Raw genomic sequence first — 18,142 nt, forward strand, 5'->3', positions numbered from 1 at the left:
ATGACTCTGCAGAGGCCCTACAGCAGCAAGCTGTGATACTCCTCTTGGCAGATCCTGCTCTATGTTCCCCCATAAGTCATGCTCCACAGCCAGGGCTGGAGGACAGAAAAACTCTTGGAAATGGGACTTAGAGCTGCACAGACTGAAGCTCAAAGATAGGCCTCCAGGATCATCCAAGAGGCATTAGATCTGTAGCAGCATCCAGAACAACCACAGACTGTCAGGGTCCACAGGTCCTGCTCTCTGAGCCAGTTGGAACATGATGTCATGCTTCCATTGTGCAGCTGGATCACTATAATGGCTCCCAAACTTTCCTGGTTTCTTCAGTGCTTTGGAGGACATTTATCTTTAACTGTGTTCACCCTTCAAGAAGAGCTTTGAGGCAACAGGGTTCCTTCCCACTCATCTTCACTAGAATATTAATGCAGAGTAAAGCAAGGTGTTAATATTAAAACCCAATGTCTCTACTGTAGTAAGTGTGTGCAGACATTTCCACAGAGAATGGAATAATTCCGCTGAAAAGTATTATTTGTCAAGAATATGTTTATTGCAGATAGATAGATCTTTAGGTTCAATATTTCTATTGAGATAGATCTTACTACATGGGGAAGCAAGCATTGGAACAAGCCTGTTTTGTCCAGTTACACCAAATATATCAGTCAGGGGAACCAGCTCAGTCAGTTTGCAACAGGCAGAGCTAAATGATGTGGTTTGCAGCAAACAGTAAGTTTGTTTAAATCATCAGCCTCTGGCTCTCTTTGTTCCCTCATTAACGGGACTGCTCCCTAAATAGTTGAAGGAGGAAGAAACTATCTTTTCAAGATGCAGCATGATTCAGCTGTTTTTTCATGCAAGAGGAAATAATACATTTCTAAACTACAGTTAGAGTACCTTAGATAACAAAACAAATAGCAGTGAAAAGGCTTTTGGTGTTTTCCACATATATCTCACAGTTTAATTCCCATTCTGGGTAATAAAAGTAACTGAAATGAGAAGCCTGTGTTAGATAACTGGACTACAAGTCCTTTCTCACGTGCTTTTTGTTCCTGCTTGTGTAAGTAGCAGCTAGGAGTATGTGGTGCCTGATATCACTAGTTTTAAGAGATGCATGCAATAAATTAAGTCACATGCATTAGCAATGAGTATCTTCCTCACACCTGCTATGACTAATGAACTTTTCAAAACACTATTTCATTGTATACAGACATATCATGTCTCTTCCAAACATCATAGAGACCCAAGGAAAATTTCTTCTAAATGACCCCTGAAAAATATTCTTCAGTCATGTTGCATGAAGTTTTTTGTTCTCTGAAGAATGGCAAGACAACCTCAACAGGCCACAGTTATCGCAACAGTGCAATAGAGAGGGACATAATCATCTCACGTGTGAGCATATCAAGGACAAGGAAGAACAAGTCTCTGCATGAGCAAGGGAATCTCCCCATCACATGCTGTGGATTTTGTGGCCTTTGTGCCCCTAGAGGTCAGGGATCAGCCAGTTCCTGACACCACTTTCCTGGCAAAGGGAGAGATTGTGCTGTTGATGAAGAATCAAATTATTAATTTCTAACCTCAGGACCCAAAGGCCAGGAAAAAACTACAAGGGAGTGCAAAATGTCTGCTCTTGAGAGATGGGATATGAAGATAAGAACATTTAAGGTCAGAAAAGGAAATTTTGGTGGTAAAAGATGGAGGCTGCCTATTCAGTATAGGGTTTAAAAAAATGGGGCACAAAGAGGAATGCACTGGCTTGAATACTTGCTCTGGACAAGCTCCCTTTCATACAATCTTATGTGCAAAAACTTTAGTACTTCAGTCTGAAATAGAACAGAAAATTGACAGTTGAGAAGGAAAAACATAGCTGCTCTGCTGAACAGGTCATATCAGCTGTGGATGCTTTGGAGACAACATGCCAGGAAGAAGATCTGAAAGGGAGCAGTCAGTTGAGGAAACAAATAATATTTACATGCCCTGCCTGTGGTACTGGAAATAAAACCTTCTTGCCAGTAAGAAATTCAGCCCAACCCTCCTGGCCCCACCTGCTCCTGGGGGAGGGATCCTGCTATAAAAGGCTCCAGGCAGTGAACAGAGATGCACAGCAATTTGGGGCTCTCCAGGGAATCCTGCTGCTTTGGTTGTGACCATGGGAAAGAGAGTGGCTGTCGTGCTGGCTGGCTGTGGGGTGTATGACGGGAGTGAGATCCATGAGTCTTCTGCTGTGATGGTGCATCTCAGCAGGGAGGGGGCACAGGTAAGAGGCACCCTGGCAGGCTCCTGCCCCATCTCGGGCTCCTTTTGCTCTGCTCTGCTTTTCAATCTCTCTCTTGCAGAAGGTACTTGTCTCTAAGGAGCTTTGCAGCTTGCCAGACAAATCACAAGGTCCCAGTTGCTGCGAGGGTAATAGTAAAGCATAAGTGAGTGGAGTCAAAGCAAACGGCACAGTGTAGGAGCTGCTACAGTGAGCGTAGAGAACTCCCTGGTCTCTGTTTTGCTCTCAGAGCTTTGCTGTACAAGAGAATTGGCTTGGTGCTCTGTGTTGAGTGTATCCAAGCTCTAAAACAAACTTTCCTAAATGTATTCTCTATTCTTTTTGGCTTGCACTTCCTCTTTTCTGCTTTGGTATTTCTGCCTGAAAGACTCGTATTGTTTTTGTCTGTACAAAATTTATCTTTTTAAACCCGCAAAGATTAGAATTGAAAATAGACAAGTTCTTGTGAGTTGAACCTGAATAGGGGTAAAAAAGGTGACCCTCAAGCAGCCACTTTAATATGCTATGAGTCACAATAGTCACTCTGTGAGGCTGGAAAGGAGGGAGAGAAGCCCTGCATAATATTACCCTCAGCTCTGAGCCACCCACAAATCTGGGTAGAGCCATTCTCCTGGGAATGGGAATCGCTTTATTAAATACAAAGACACAGTGGTGAGGTATATGTGTTGTGGAGCCAGCGGCACCCCCCCCCCACCCCCCCCACCCCCCCCACCCCATTCCAAAGAGTTCAAAGTGTTCATTCATTGTGGCTTAAAGCTGAGACTTACCTAAATTTCTTCTCCATTGTGTGTAATTTTGCCTCTTCTCTCCTGGAGCTGCTACAGTTGCTTCCCTCCTGCCATATCCCGAATTGGCAGGTTTGGAGCACCATCCTGCACTCATCCCTTGATCAGCAGGGACCTCTCGTGGAGGAAACTCAGGCATTATTTCAATCCTCTCCTTTTATTTTTCAGTCATGCATGCCTAAGGAACAAAGAATACAATAGCATAGCATCGACTAGCATAGACTAGACTAGAATAGACTATTTCAGTTGGAAGGGATCTACAACAACCATCTAGTCCAACTGCCTATCCACTTCAGGACTGACCAAATTAAAGCATGTTATTAAGGGCATTGTCCAAATGCTTCTTGAACACTGACAGGCTTGGGGTATCAATCATCTCTCTAAGAAGTCTGTTCCAGTGTCTGATCACCCTCTTGGTAAATAAATTTTTCCTCGTGTCCAGTTTAAACCTCCCCTGGTGCAGCTTTGAACCATTCCCACCTGAAGGTCACTGCATTCACCAACGAAGTTCTTTCCTAACAAAGTAACTCAAGCATTTTCGTTCACTGCCTATGATTTTTAACATGCTTAGGATACATGACTGAAGGATAACAGACCTTTCCCTTCCCTCCCCAGGCAGAGGTTTATGCTCCTGATGTTGACCAGATGCATGTGGTGGACCATGTGAAAGGACAGCCCACTCAGGAGAAGCGCAATGTGCTAGTTGAAAGTGCCAGAATAGCCAGAGGCAACATCAAGGATCTAGCTAAGCTGGATGTCAAGGAGCTGGATGCCCTAATCATACCAGGTAGGACAGCATGCAGGGTCTGCATGCCCAGCGTCTTGGGAACAGCTTAGGTATGCTGTAAGCCTTGAATGACATGGCAGCCAGGGGCTGGAGAGGAACTGGGCAGAGCCACTGGGGAAGATGACAGGCTGGAAACAGGGATTGGAAGGACAGACATCTTCCATCTGTGCTGGCATTGGCATGCTAACTCGGATTTATATTAAAAGAGCATATGGCAATGCAGACGCTTATCCCAAGAAGAGGGGGCAGGTATCTGCCAACTGAATTATCCTTTGTACCATCTACTGAGCTTTTTATTACTGGATGTAAAACTAACCCCTGCCTCACCAACGTGCCTACCTCCTTATCAGGAGAAGAAAAGACTGGGACAGAGAGAGGGTGACTCAAAAGCAGAAAGCTGGGTCACTCTGGCAATTCACCTTCAGTGAAATATGACCATGTGATTTCAGGGGGGATGGATTAGGCCTGCAGCACAGATTAAGAGACAAGTGAAAACTTGTTAGCATGTTCTACCATAATTCAGTTATTACTCAGGTTGAAATGCAGTACCCAACACAGTACGGACACTTCCCCACTTCAGATCTGTATGGAAGCAATGAAGGTGCTTTGATGTCTCATCTCCTGGCAGTCAGCTCACAGAGGTTCAGCCTGTCTGTTTTTAAGTCTTTTATCAAAATTGGACAAATGCTGCCATCCACCAAATCCATTTTAGCATTCTACCAAGTAATATCTGAAAAAAATCTGGAGTACTAATCTTGTGATCTAACCTGTTTCCCTTTTCTTAGGTGGCTTTGGAGTGGCTAAAAACCTGAGTACTTGGGCTACCCAAGGCAAGAACTGCATCATCTGCAAAGAGGTGGAGGATGTCCTGAAGGCATTCCACTCTGCCAAAAAGCCCATTGGCCTGTGCTGCATTTCCCCAGTGCTGGCAGCCAAAATCTTCCCAGGCTGTGAGCTGACCGTGGGTCATGACACAGAGTGTGAGAAGTAAGTAACCTTGGGGTGCTGATATGAAATCACACCATGAACATCATAGAATCAGCAATGCCTCCCCAATGTACGCAGCATCCTGTCTCAACTATCCTGTGCGGGTAGCTGAAGTCTTGTGATGGTTAGTGCTGAGAGCAAATGATCCATGTCATGCATTTATTAAATTCACCTTGGCTGATTGATAGATTAAATAATCAGAGTTTTTGATGCACCACTTATCACTTATATATTCCTCTACATATGTCTCATGTTAAAATTAGAAATCTAACTTCACTTTTTACAGTTTTCTGTAATGGGGGTGTTTTACCATGCACAGGCATGAGACAGCAAGAACTGCAAAGGAATAAATTAGATTTTAAGTCAGGAAGACATTCAGATTTCTGGAAAGGAGGATTCTGTCCTTCACTTGCCTGAGGGTCAAGCGGAAGGATACCTGAGGGATGAGTGGAACAAAGAGAAGTATCAGAAGGGTACGGGCGCTTGTTTCCTTCCAGCACAAGGCAAAAGCCATCCTGCAACAACACTCTTACCTCAGACAAACACCACTTCAAAGGCAGACTCTGCTGTAGCTGCTGCCTCTGGAGTGAAGCATTTAGTAACTAGGGCCCCTTGGAAGACTTAACAGTTAAAACCTAAAAGTTGAGACATTTCAAGTTTTATTATTGTCAGCAGATCAGAGGGCATGCTGTACCAGCAGATTTGTTTGCATTTCTGTATACTTCATCCTACAACCCCATGGCTTAAAATAAGACACTTTATTGTAAATATAATCTTGTATTTGCCTCCCCAATGTATCTAGCACCCTGTCTCATGCACCTCTTGGTCCCAGGGTAGGAGAGACATCAGACCCCTGACTCACAAAGTTAAGCAGATCCTAGGTAGGAGAAGGATGGTTACACAAGGCTTGGCAACGTTAAGAAAGGGAGGGAGTTAAACTGTCCTTACTCATATGGGAAAGCTGTGACTGAATTGTCCCAATGGCAGGGAAGGGAACTATGATGGCTCTTGCTAGGGCTAGGAAGTAATGTCACTTGTAGGAATCTAGCGAAAAAAACCCAAACAAACATAAACATAAAGTCTGGAGTGGGCAGAGTTAAATAGTGGAACTTCTAGGTCTTATTTTGGCTTTACTTCAGATTTTTAACTCTCTGTAATCTAGAGGTTTTCTTGGTTCTATAGTCCTGGAGAAAATTCTCTGACAGGAAAAGATTTGGATTCTATTCAGCAGGCTTTCTCTAGGGACTGTCTGTCTCTCTGTAATCAACATACTTTTCACTCTAGGCCTTTGTCAAATCACTCTGCATAATGATGGTTTCCCCACACAGTCTTTATTCTCTTTTCTTCTTGTAGGTGGCCTTACGCAAAGACTGCTGAGACCATGAAGGAGCTTGGTTGCAAGCATGTGAACAAACACGTCACTGAAACTCATGTGGATATGAAGAACAAGCTGGTAACCACCAGCGCCTTCATGTGCAATGCCCCCATTCATGAGATCTATGATGGCATTGGAAAAATGGTCAAAGAAGTGGTCAGACTTGCCTGAATGCACAAAGTCACAGAATCCATCTCCTCTGGAGTGCAGGCATTGAGCCTCAGATAACCTTCTTCCCCTCTTACACTCACATTTAAACAGGCAAATTGCTACCCAAACGGACTTCTCCCCCCCCAGCAGCCCACAGGTGGCTGCTGAGGAGGGACAACTTCAGAGCAGTGGAAGTGTTGGCGTGTTCTACCAAGGAGACACCACTTACTGAGAGCAAACTGGCAGTAACTGGAGTGTGGGCACGAACCGAGCTGGCATGCAGAAGCCACATTTCCATGGGACTTTGTTTCCCCTGTCTTTGGTTCTGAGTGGCTGAGGAATTGCCTGGGTCATGTCAGCCGTGACTGTGCTGACCTGACATGTGCATATCATGTGTCAACAGGAATCGGTCCCTTTCTGAGATTCCTTCCTTTCTGAGATTCCTTACACATCCATCTTTGCCAGCACTTCAAAGCTCCCCACACACCTCCACCTCACAGAAGAGATGAGTTAGTGGCAAAAGGAAGGAACATGTTTCTGCTATTGAATAAAACCTGATGCTTTTTATATGGGCTGATTTCTGCTTTCATTTTTTGTTTTTTTATTCTGGATTAGGACATGCTTTTAGTGCTACTGGTTGGCCAATGGCAAAAATGATACAGGAAGAAGTCACCAGCAACAAACCCCAATTGTTTTGCTATGATTTGTCAGAACCCAGACTTGGGCATGAATATGGCATGGGTGAAAGCAGACTCAAACCAATGTTAGCATCCAGGTCTAATGGGAAGAGGTTAAATTCTTTGTTTGTATTATCAGGTGGCCTGCTATGATACTACGGAGTATTTTGGAAGCAGCCTTCCATACTGCTCTAAGGCAGAAAGAGCCCAGGGTGAGGTCTAGGCATACCAGAGAAAGCAGTGCAATTTCCAGTCCCTTCCAGTCTCTAGGAAAATTCCTAGAAACAACCTGGAAGCAACAATTCTGGATTGCAACAAGGGACAGACAAGATACCCATCTAGGTGAAACCTGAATGGCAAGCTGTGAACTGGCTGAGCAAGAGCAAAGTCTGGCAAGCAGAAGGCACTAAAAATAACCCAGTATCAGAGTAGCACAGTTGTTCAGATAACAGGCCAGCAACTGGTTTTTATGGACAGAGGGAACCATTTGTCCATGTAACCCGACCACTCTGCAGGAGCTTTAAAGACCACAGCAACTTACACTGGGCTGAAGCAAGCCTGCTGAGAGGATTTAGTCTTGATCTGAAGACACCGCTGTAGTATTTGAAAGTTCATTCTCACAGTTAACCAACGTCATTTAAGATAAGCCGTGCTTTATTTCTCTCCTACAGTTGAAGATCTAACTTCTAGCCCCTGGATGCTGACAGGTTTGTCTCCATTAGCTTCAAGAGCTTTTTAGATGGTAGCTGGTATGTTCTTATGTAGGTTCTTATTATGCAGTTAATATCATATAATTGTTAGACTGAGTTGTTTAATTATCTCAGTGCAAGACGTTTTCTAAGCCAGCAAATATTTTCTGAGGCTTTTCTTAGCAAACTCTTCAGACTTTTTACATCTTTTTCAAAACACCAGCGTGTTTTTGCACTCTCATCATCATGGCAAGGTCCTTTGAGACTACACTGGTGGCCAGAGTGGCAAGAAATTTACCCACATGCTGCTATGGTGCTGCAAAGAGAGGTTCAAACACATCTGGCAGTGACAGAACAGCCCAGAGTAGCATAATACAGTAATTCTTCCCAGGTTTCTTAATTAAAAAGTAGCTTATCCAGTCACTCTTTCCTGTGTTACTTTTTTCCACTGATTCTCCTACCAATCTTTTTCACCCTGTTGGCCACCTTCCATAACCCTTTGCAAAGGTGTGAAAGCCTCCAAGACATAAAGGACCAGGCAGTTTTGGGACAACAGCTGCCAGGAAGAGGAGGAAAATGTTTGCACAAAAGGTCCAGTTCCCTTGGTCCTTTGACAAACCCCTAGAGAGAACTGGGGGGAACATCCGAACCAGAGTATCATTCAGTCTGAATTAGCATTTAATCAGGATGGAAGCACAAATCCATAGGAGACCAGGCCTCAGAGCTGCAGTTTTTTCCCATACTATTACTTTTGAAGGGGAATCCACAGCTTAAACTGTTCATTACCTTATGGAATGTAAATGTTTCCAAGCCCTTGAACTCTTGTCTTTTGCACAGCGCAGGAGTTCAGGAAAGGTACAGAAGTTTCTGCCAAAAGCACTAACTTTTGAGAGTTATACAGGATTTTCTGAGATTAAGAGTGTTTTGACTGACTTCTCAGATAGGCTGAAAACCTACAGGATGTAAATACAGTAGGGAGAATTCCAGGGACTGGGTAAAGAATTTGAATTAATCTCTGACTTAGATCCAACCCACACAGACACAAAGCTAGTAACACTGCTGGGACACAGAAAACTGTTTGCACTAGCGGAGCATGAAAATCAACCCCAAAGATGAAATATTAACAGTATTTTGGTATGTTTTGACACTCAGGAAAGGCAACAAACAAGAAATAAGGAAGCTGGAGAAAAGTGACACTGTAACTAGTTGTTTATATGGGAATGGGAGAGAAAAAGAAAATCCTGTAGTTATGGGTCGGTCAGTGTCAGAATCCATAGGAACTCCACATCCCCGTCTCCATCCACATCTGCTTCATCAATCATCTCTTGTGGGATAGCAAAGACTTGGAGACCAGTTTAGGTTGGATCTTAGAAGGTGGATGCTCTCAAAGTGCAAACACCAACGAAGGTCTCAGGCAAGGCCCAAGCGAGACAGAGACTGTGTCCATTGCAAAGCAACACAGCACACTCCCCCAACCAGTCTTTCCCACAGCTAGATGCTCCCCTCCCTCCCCAAGAGCACAAAAGGAATATGTTTGTAATTCAAAAACCTGCAGCTCCTCATCCATGATGTCTTCTCCAACCTCACTAGCCATCACCTTTTGATTCTCAAAGATCTCACCAGTGCCATCACAGTCAAACACCTCAACAGCTTCCAGGATCTCCTTTTCCAAACACGGCTCTGCCTTAGCAAGGAAATGAAAAATGCCATTGTGTAAACATGACATCATACCACCCTACAATCCCTAGGCAGGCACTTTAGCCAGCAAACATTTGCAATCAAATCCAAGATATTTTGGGGAAAACATGGCTATAGAAGAGGGTAATCTGCTGTTATTTCAGATTTTCTTCCCCCCACCCCACATAACTGTGTATTAAAGGAAACACTCCAAGAGATGCTGTCTGTGCAGCATGGGGGCTTGGCCTGGAATATACTGGCCAAGCTTTGTCAGAACAAAGGGAACTAGCACTACTACTGGAAGAGGAAGCAGCTGCCAAGAATGATCCAATGGCTACAGCTTTATTTTATTTCAAAAGTGAGTCAGGCCAGTGCTGGCTCTTACTGCCTTTACTCACCTCACACAGAGGGAATGCATACACAAGCCTGCAGTTGGGTGTGGACTTTGACTGAACTAGGGGGGAAAACGGGAATCTTCACTGCCCCCTTAGCATGAGTCCTATGCCTATACAATACACAGCCTGGCAACTATGATCACATTGACGCCATGCTAACTATGCCCCAGTCATCTCCCACAAAGCCTTGCAAGGAAATGGGAAGGATGGGAGAGACAGAACCAGGCAAGCTGGTGCTTCTTGAGAATGGCCTATGTCTGCCTGCAGCCAAGCACTGGATGATATGGAGGTTTTTGAGCCACAGGAATCTCAGATGGGTGATGAGAGGACATAAAGTAAAGAGTTGGTGTTGAACAGCAGCTCTTCAGACTCTGCACAAGCTTGAATGGCTGTTGCCTGCCAGAGGTACTGACAGTGTCAGTGGGTAGTGAGGAATGGTTTTACTACAGATGGTGAATTGTTCATCTGATGTATGACATTTGCTCACCAATGTCTTGAACTGAAGAAAAATAGCCCTGTGACTCTGAAGACAAAACTGAAATTTCATGTGGAAAGGTTTAAGGAAGGAAGTTGGGGCTCCTAGGTGCTGTGTGTGCTCAGGGCACTCCAGGATGGGAAGGACTTGGCTGCTGAGATGCAGCTGTCTATCTGAACTAGCCATCCCACTTCCTCTATAGTTCACAATAAGAGGCCAGAAGTGTAAGGACAATTCATCTGAAGGTAGATCTCTAAAATAGCTCAGATGAAACTCCTGAAACACTTCTGTTTCTCCCCTGCAGGGATCCAGTGACCCAATCTACTGTGGCTACCTGCATTGTAAAGCTAGCCAAGAGGAATTTCACTCTTTGTGATTAGCTGGGCTCACATACCATTTTTTAACTCATCTCCTGCAGAAACGACTTAAAGGTTAGCTTCCCTGACCCTTCTTCACTGAATCTAGAGACAATTTTCACCTTCTCTCTCCCCAGTTCACAGCCCTTACTGTTATCTGCCAAAAGAGAAAACAGACCAACACATTTGGTGTACAAATCAAACAGAAAAAAAGGGAAAGATGTTTGAAACAAGCAGGTACTTGAAAGTGGTGGAAAAGCCCCCACTTTTCATCAACAGCTATTCATCCACCATTTTGCCTCTAGAGAACAGGGTTCTGTAGTTGTCTAACATCAGTAGTATGAGGCTGTGAAAAATCAGCAGTGAGAAGCTGTCAGCAAGGGCCAAGAAGGGAGGCTTCAGTCCCTCCTAAGGATACCTGGCTAGCAAGTTGGCACAGACCTTACACCCCTGATGGCTGTGTAACGAGTTGGGAGTTCAGACAGCAAAGTGTGTTAGCACAGCAAGTGGTCCAAATGCAACAGGTGGCAAACACCAATTGATGTCCTGCTGCTGAGCAGCGTTTATCAGGTGTTTGTAAATGATTAGACCCATTTGCAACATGTATGTTTACTGCCAGTAATTTCTGTTTGACTACAGTAATTTAAGCAACTGTGGTTCCAAAGCAACCGTGTCATTTCTACCAGCCTGAGGGGATTCTGGCTTCTGATCTGGGTTACTCAGACTGTGCAAACACATCCCGAAGGCAGCAGACTGAACAGCCTTCAGCTACAGAAACTTGTACCATGTTTGTAAAGGCCACTAAGAGGACAGGGGTTGTGAGAATTGCCTGCAAAATGTCATTCCTCCTCAATTTCTTAAGGATGGGGGTCACTGTAAAGAAAGACAAGGTAGAAGACTTCTGAGATTTGTTCTGCAACATCACAGAAAAAGGACCTTAACCTCCTACTGATCTGGGCTGAACTCAATCAGCAGCAGAGTGATGACAAGCTCTACATGCTGCTATAAACTCCCACTACTCCTGCTGCAGGCACAGTGGTAATACTATAGGCAATACTGCAGTAATACGACCTTCCATGTGAAATGGGTTATGAAGGATAAAGTCCACATCCATGCCATTTTTTGAGCCTGCCTAAACAAAGTCCCTGCAGCACAGTTTAATGCTATCTTGGTGAATCAGTGAAAATGCGACAGAAGAGATTCCCAACCAGGGTAGGAAAGTAGAAGGTTGTGCCTCTAGAGTGGTGGCACAACTTCACCTGCTAAATGCTCACTGTGACCAGAGGCTCCGCTTCCCGACCATTTTCTCCTCCACAGCCCAGGCATATGAAAGAAGCAATGCGGCTACGCGGGGCTTCATGGGATTGCGGGGGGGCATGAGGACTAGAGAGGAGTCACTAAACCTCACAGCCTTTGCTTTCACCACTAAGCACGCTGCATTTTTACAGCTTCTTGCCTTCAAACCGCTGACATCTATTAGGCCCGAGCCCTCGGGATCGAACAACTCAAAGGCCTCTCGCAGTTCCCGCTTCTGATCTTCGGTGACCGGGGACGCGGCGGTTGGTTTCTCTGTCGGGGAGCTCCCCCCGGCGGCGCCTCCCTCCCTGCCGTAAGCCTGGGGAAGAGAGGTCCAGAGCCCTCGAAGAGGCCGGCGCGGGGACCGGGACCGGCAGCAGCCACCCCACCTCCCTCCCGCCCTCCCTCGGAGCCCACGGAGCCACCGCCCCCGTTTCCCTCAGCAGTGCTGCAACCCGCCTGAAGCGTTTCGGGGTGTGTGTGGTGGGATTCGCAGGCGGAGAGGCCGAGCACCCGCTCCCTGACCCCCGCAGGGCAGCCCCGGCCGGGGCAGCCCGCGCTGAGGAGACCCGGGGCAGGGCGGGGAGAGGCAGGGCAGGCCCTGCCACCCCGCTCACCATCCCACCGCCGGCCGTGCTCCGTGCAACCACGCTCATTGGCTAGCGCTCCTGCTCCTCAGGGAAACCGCGAGGCTGATTGGCCGAGACGCAGCGCGGGGGCGGGATAAGCCCCGCGGGGCGGCCCGGGCCTGGTCCCTGCATGTGCCGCCGAGGCGAGGCCTTGCGAGAGAAAATGTCGGAGTGCGCGGGCCTGAGGTGCTGTGGAGAGCTGAGCGCTAGTGCTGAGAGCGAACGATCCCCACCATGCACTTAGTAAATTCACCTTGGCTGATAAACAGTCAAGAGTTTTTGATGTACCCCTTGTCACATGGTGTTAAAATTAGAAATCTGATTTTACTTCTTTACAGTTTTCTGTAATGGGGGTGTTTTACCATACACAGGCACAAGAGATGGCAATAATCACAAAGGAATAAATTTGGGTTTGAGTCAGGAAGATGTCTAGATTTCTGGAAAGATGACTCTGTCCTGCCCTTGCCTGAGAGTCAAGCTGAAGGATACCAGAGGGAGGAGCGGAACAAAGCACTGGCAGTTGTTTCCTTCAGCACAAGACAAAAGCCATCCTGCAGCAATGCTCTTACCTCAGATGGACACCACTTCAAAGACAGACTCTGCTACAGCTGCTGCCTCTGGAGTGAAACATTTAGTAACTAGGGCCCTTCTGAGGACTTGAAGAGTTTCAGCTTTAAGTACCTGGAAAACCGTTTTATTATTTGTCAGCACATCAGAGGCCATGCAGTAGCAGGGGATTTGTTTGCTTTTTTGTGTACTTCTTTCCACAACTCTGATGGCTTAAAATAAAGACACTTTATTTTAAATACAATCATATTGGCAGCCACTGAATATTCCTGCAAACATACAGAGCTTTCAGCAGCAGCACCAGTATCTTCCCTCTTCTTTTGCAAAGAGATTTCTTTAAACGTGTGAATTAAGATGCAGCAGTCTATTTACTTACATTTTTTCTTTCAGTTTAAAGAAAATACTAAAAAAGGGGAGTAATCACCATAAGAAAGTATAAAAAGCTGATCCTTGCAAATACGTCATATAAAGAGTTCACTGTAGCTGGGCCCAAAACAAGACATTACACCAAAAACTTCAACTGCTGGGAAACAAATTTACACTATCTGGTTTTCAGTCCTCTCTTTACCAAACCACAATCATTCAACATGTTTTTTAGTCAAAGAAGGACCTGAATACTGTCACTGAAAAATGTGATTTGTGTATCAAAACCAGTGTAAACATCTTATGAGCACAAACAAGCAACTATGTTGCTACCTGTAAACAAGGTAGCAGTTGGTAACTGTCCTCAAACACGTTTAAGATCATACACTTAAAAAAAAATATTGACCTGTATTTTCTGCTGTCTCAGAAGAAATAAAAGGCTGTAAAAAACTAACCAAACATATATAAAGGTGCAAAAATAAATAAAATTCTGTTTCAGTAAAGGCTGGTCTTCTTCATGATCCGCAAGAATTCTTGTTCATTCACTTCCCCATCCCCATCTCTATCTGCTTCATCGATCATTTCCTGAAAGATATTTGTGTTCAGAAATTAGATGCAGATTAGAATTATTACATTAATACAGAATTAGAAACACTTTTTAGTAAATTGTATTGGAGGGGACAGTGTTAGCTGGATGTCAGACTTGCTATGCTACAAAATACTAGATTAGACACTAGTATGGTTTTTTAACTATATATTTATACAAAAATCTGTATAGAAAATGTTGTATTATAGGAACTGTCCTGGAAGAAACAAAGTGATTGGAGCAGAGTTGTTCCTTTTACATCACCGTAACCCTATAAAACTGCAACGCTGCTGATGCGATTTTGCCAGCCACGTATGCTGAACCCACCTTTGACCTCAGAATCCATTTCCCAATCACAAATGGACAGCAGCTCTTCCGTTTCTGCCAAGAAAGACCGGGCAGATTTTCCTAACAGTTCAAGCGTAAAGATCCCACAGGACGCTAGAGGACAGCACCTAAAACTGAGATCGCTGCCTTTATCTAAAAACTGACGCTGAGAGGGCTTCCTTCCGCCACAGAGACAGAGATTCCCATTCCTTATTCTCGCTGCTAGCTCTAGTCCTTAGCAGACCCATCAGAGATGGTTCAGCTCTTCGTGGAGAAGGAGAATTAAACTGTGACTATTTACACAGGTTTTAAACAAATGTAAATACAAAAGCAAGTGAACATGAACATTCTGTGACTGCCTTCCTATTCCACAGGCACAGCAGAATCTGGCCCATTCTATGTTCACTACACACAAGGGGGCAGACAGCGTGTGTGATATGGTTTCATATACCAGGTACAAACCTGCAGCTCTTCATCTGTGAGATTTTCCCCCAGTTCTTTGGCAACACGTTTAAGGTTTTTGAAAGAGATTTTGCCAGTTTCATCATCATCAAAGAGTTTGAAAGCTTTGAGAATCTCCTCTTTGGAATCTTTCTCAGCCTTAAGGAAATAACCATAAGTTTAAGGAAAAAAAGTAGTAGTTATGTTGTAGGTAACACTCAAAGTTATAAAGGACATGCCTTAGAAAGACCGAGAAACAGTCTCTTAAGAGCAAATTTAAAGCATCCCAGAGAACAGGAAGTATACATAAAAATGCTGAAGGTAGAGAGAGACACAGTGATGCTTCCTGAACCTCAGGGTTTCAGGGAATTTTTTTTTCTTTCATAGCTAGCCATAAGTCTTTAGGATTTTGGTATCAGGATCTTCCACTATTAAATACCTGCTTTTACTCAACATGTTTTAAGACTTTTAAAACCAAAGATTTAATCTGTAAATATCTTAATATTCAAGAAAATACAGTGCAGTGCTACACAGTCATCCATGTCACGTGTCAATACTCCTGACAGCTTTCTGCAGGCCAGAGCTGGTTTTAATCTGTGATAAAGAGGCTTGATTTCACTTTTCCCCTTTTCTCACATACACACAAAACTGATTGTTAAAGAAACTTGTTAATGACATATAATTTTTTCAACCTTACCTTGAAAAATGAGGTAGGATAGTCCCTGTCTTGCAATTCTAACTTTTACATACTTTGCTGTTAAGATTAAAATATTGCTTTCATCTTCCATTAAAATCAGAAGGAGATCAAAGATACTCAGCCATTTTCAAAATTGCTTTCACTTTGACTTTTAAAATTTACATACCATTTTTTGTGTCATCACTACCAAGAAGTCATGGAAGCTGATTTTTCCTGTTCCTTCCTTATCAATATCTGCTATCATTTTCTTTATCTCTTCTTTTTTAGGTTCAAACCCTAGTGCTCTCATGGCCACCTATAAGAAAAAAAAACCCCTTATAAATCATACAAAACTATAAACAAAACCACAGGTACAGGAAGAAAGTTGAACTTGATGCCACACCATGTTAAAACATGCATTCTATGTTTCAAGAAAAACAGTAAGGACAGACTTAGAGCAATGCTTCTCTACACACAAGAGCACATCAAGATGCAGAAAATGGGAATGCAATCACTCATATTCTGGAGTTGTCCTTCAGTTAATTCAGAAATTTCCTAAATACATGCTTACCATCATATCTGCCACCCATAGCTCAGAACTGGCAAGAATTTGGAGGGTAAGGCTATATAACAGAGTCTTGGTTGGGATAAATACTTTCTCTAAGAAAGCTTGGATTTTTTTAATAAAGTCATAGCATACCTGTTTTGGTATATACTTTTAAAAATTCTTGTGATGGGCACTCAGAGCATAAAAGTCACGCTTCAATTAATATTTTGCAAGAAAAATTCCCAAACTGTCACAGAATGCTATGGATAGGAAAACTACTGGAAAATTGAATGTTATTCCCCTCCCGTCAAGGGAATTGCTACTAGTATTCCATTTGCAATGAAAAACAAGACACCGAACAATTACCAAAAAAAAAAAAGCGCTTATTTCAGGCCCTGTTGTAAGCAAGATGGCTAAATGGGAGATCCAGAAATGTCTCAACAAAATAACTTCAGATAAGTGACTCTATGAAAGAAGTTTCCATCATGCTTGCAAGTCTATCAAACTCTGACAACCTGATGTGATGGCACAAACATGGAAGGTCTTAAGCTGGTAGACCACAGAGAATTTATATCAGTTAATTTTTCATTCTTGTGACAAAAATGTTTTTCAATGAATGCTGGGAAAACACAATTCAAATGCTTTGTGAGCATAACACTAAGCAGCATATCCAAGGATGCGTTCACTTGCAGACACCTGTAAGCACACCTACACACTTCAGTTTTTCCTCCTTTCATCTTTATACAAGATATCCTTTTGGACAAGCAGCAAGTTTGGAATCACGTTTTCTCCCTATGGTCTTAAATAATATGGACATCCAGCTAGCAAACAGGAAAGACAAATTCTGAAATCAAAGTAATTCCTAATTTATTTATTACTATTCCCAAAGGACAGCAGTGGGGAGGGACTGAAAATGTTTTGCAATAAATAAAAGCATTAAAATTAATAACTGGTGTATTCCATAGCTTGTATAACCTAATTTGCAAAGCATGCAAACCTCAACAACGCATGAGGGGAAGAAACCCCACCTTTTTTATATGCACAAACTCTTCTTGATGTTTTAGTAACAGAGAAGACGACAGTACAAAAAATACAGAACTATCAATGTGTTTTGGTCAGCTCAGTCCTAAAGACATGATAACAACAGTAAAGAGCTGTAATTAAAGAGAAAAACGTACCTGTTGACAACAAGGTTTTATGCTGGGGGGTGGGTGGGGGAATCTCTCCTGTTTAAGGTCATTTAGGGTGTATGCCCCTATTATTTTATTACCTCAGTAGAACTGTGCTTTTAGCACTAGGAAAGTTCTTACCTTTAGCTCCTTAACATCTATGCTCCCGGTGCCGTCTGTGTCAAACAGGTCGAAAGCCTCCCGGATCTCCTGCTTCTGCTCCTCAGTGAGTTCCAGCTTGGGGCTCGCTTTCTTCCTCTGGGACGCGGCTCCTAGCGAGGGCTTCTTAAAGCTGGAGGCCTTGGCACAGCAACACAAGAGCAAAGGAAGATCAGGCCGCCGCGGCGGCGACGCACCGCCCCGGGAAGGGCAGGTGAGGCCCGTAGGACAGCGGCCGCCTCAGCCCCCAGCCCACATCGCGGCCCCGGGGTTGCTCCGGGCTGACAAGGGCTTCCCCTGATAGTTCCACGGCCGTGGAGGTGAGGGAGGGGAAACGCCCCGCCCCGCCGCACCGGGCCGGGCCGGGCCGCACTCACCATTCCGGCAGCCGGTGCCTTGGGACCGCGCCAGTCCTGGCAGGCCCAGGCCCAATACCACCCTCCCCCATTGGCTAGTGCCCCTACGCCGCTGCTATGGCAACCCGCGCTCCTATTTGGCGGAGAGCCGGGCGCGGCGGGTGCTCTGGCGGCAGCTATTGGCCAACAGGTGGCTGGGGCGGAACCAAGAGGCGACTGACGGGAGAGCAGAGCCTCTCCTCCTTCCGTCAACGCGATTGGCCGAAGGGAGGAGGCCGCGGACCAATCAGCGAGCGATATTCGGCTAGCGCGATGCTCAGCCCAGGGCGCGCGGGAGGTGAAGAGGCGGGAGCCGGCGGGGTGGGCGGGGTCTGCTGGAAGCGTCCGCGCCGATTGGTGGGCGG

General features: G+C 44.7%; 2 protein-coding genes across 2 annotated transcripts; one reads left to right on the forward strand and one right to left on the reverse strand.

Moving 5' to 3' along the window:
* Positions 1-1,857: 1,857 nt before the first annotated feature.
* On the forward strand, positions 1,858-6,913 carry LOC141964607 (glutamine amidotransferase-like class 1 domain-containing protein 3, mitochondrial). Its single transcript, XM_074915206.1, has 4 exons — positions 1,858-2,251; positions 3,670-3,841; positions 4,627-4,828; positions 6,182-6,913. The coding sequence occupies exons 1-4, from the start codon at positions 2,144-2,146 to the stop codon at positions 6,372-6,374; spliced, it is 675 nt and encodes a 224-aa protein (XP_074771307.1). The 5' UTR covers positions 1,858-2,143; the 3' UTR covers positions 6,375-6,913.
* A 6,043-nt stretch (positions 6,914-12,956) lies between these two features.
* On the reverse strand, positions 12,957-17,837 carry CETN2 (centrin 2). The gene is made up of 5 exons (XM_074914931.1): positions 17,760-17,837; positions 17,365-17,523; positions 15,695-15,823; positions 14,853-14,990; positions 12,957-14,062 (listed from the first exon to the last, which is right to left on the reverse strand). The coding sequence occupies exons 1-5, from the start codon at positions 17,760-17,762 to the stop codon at positions 13,973-13,975; spliced, it is 519 nt and encodes a 172-aa protein (XP_074771032.1). The 5' UTR covers positions 17,763-17,837; the 3' UTR covers positions 12,957-13,972.
* Positions 17,838-18,142: the final 305 nt, after the last annotated feature.

The sequence above is a fragment of the Athene noctua genome, chromosome 11 (assembly GCF_965140245.1).
Source record: "Athene noctua chromosome 11, bAthNoc1.hap1.1, whole genome shotgun sequence".
Lineage (NCBI taxonomy): Eukaryota > Metazoa > Chordata > Aves > Strigiformes > Strigidae > Athene > Athene noctua.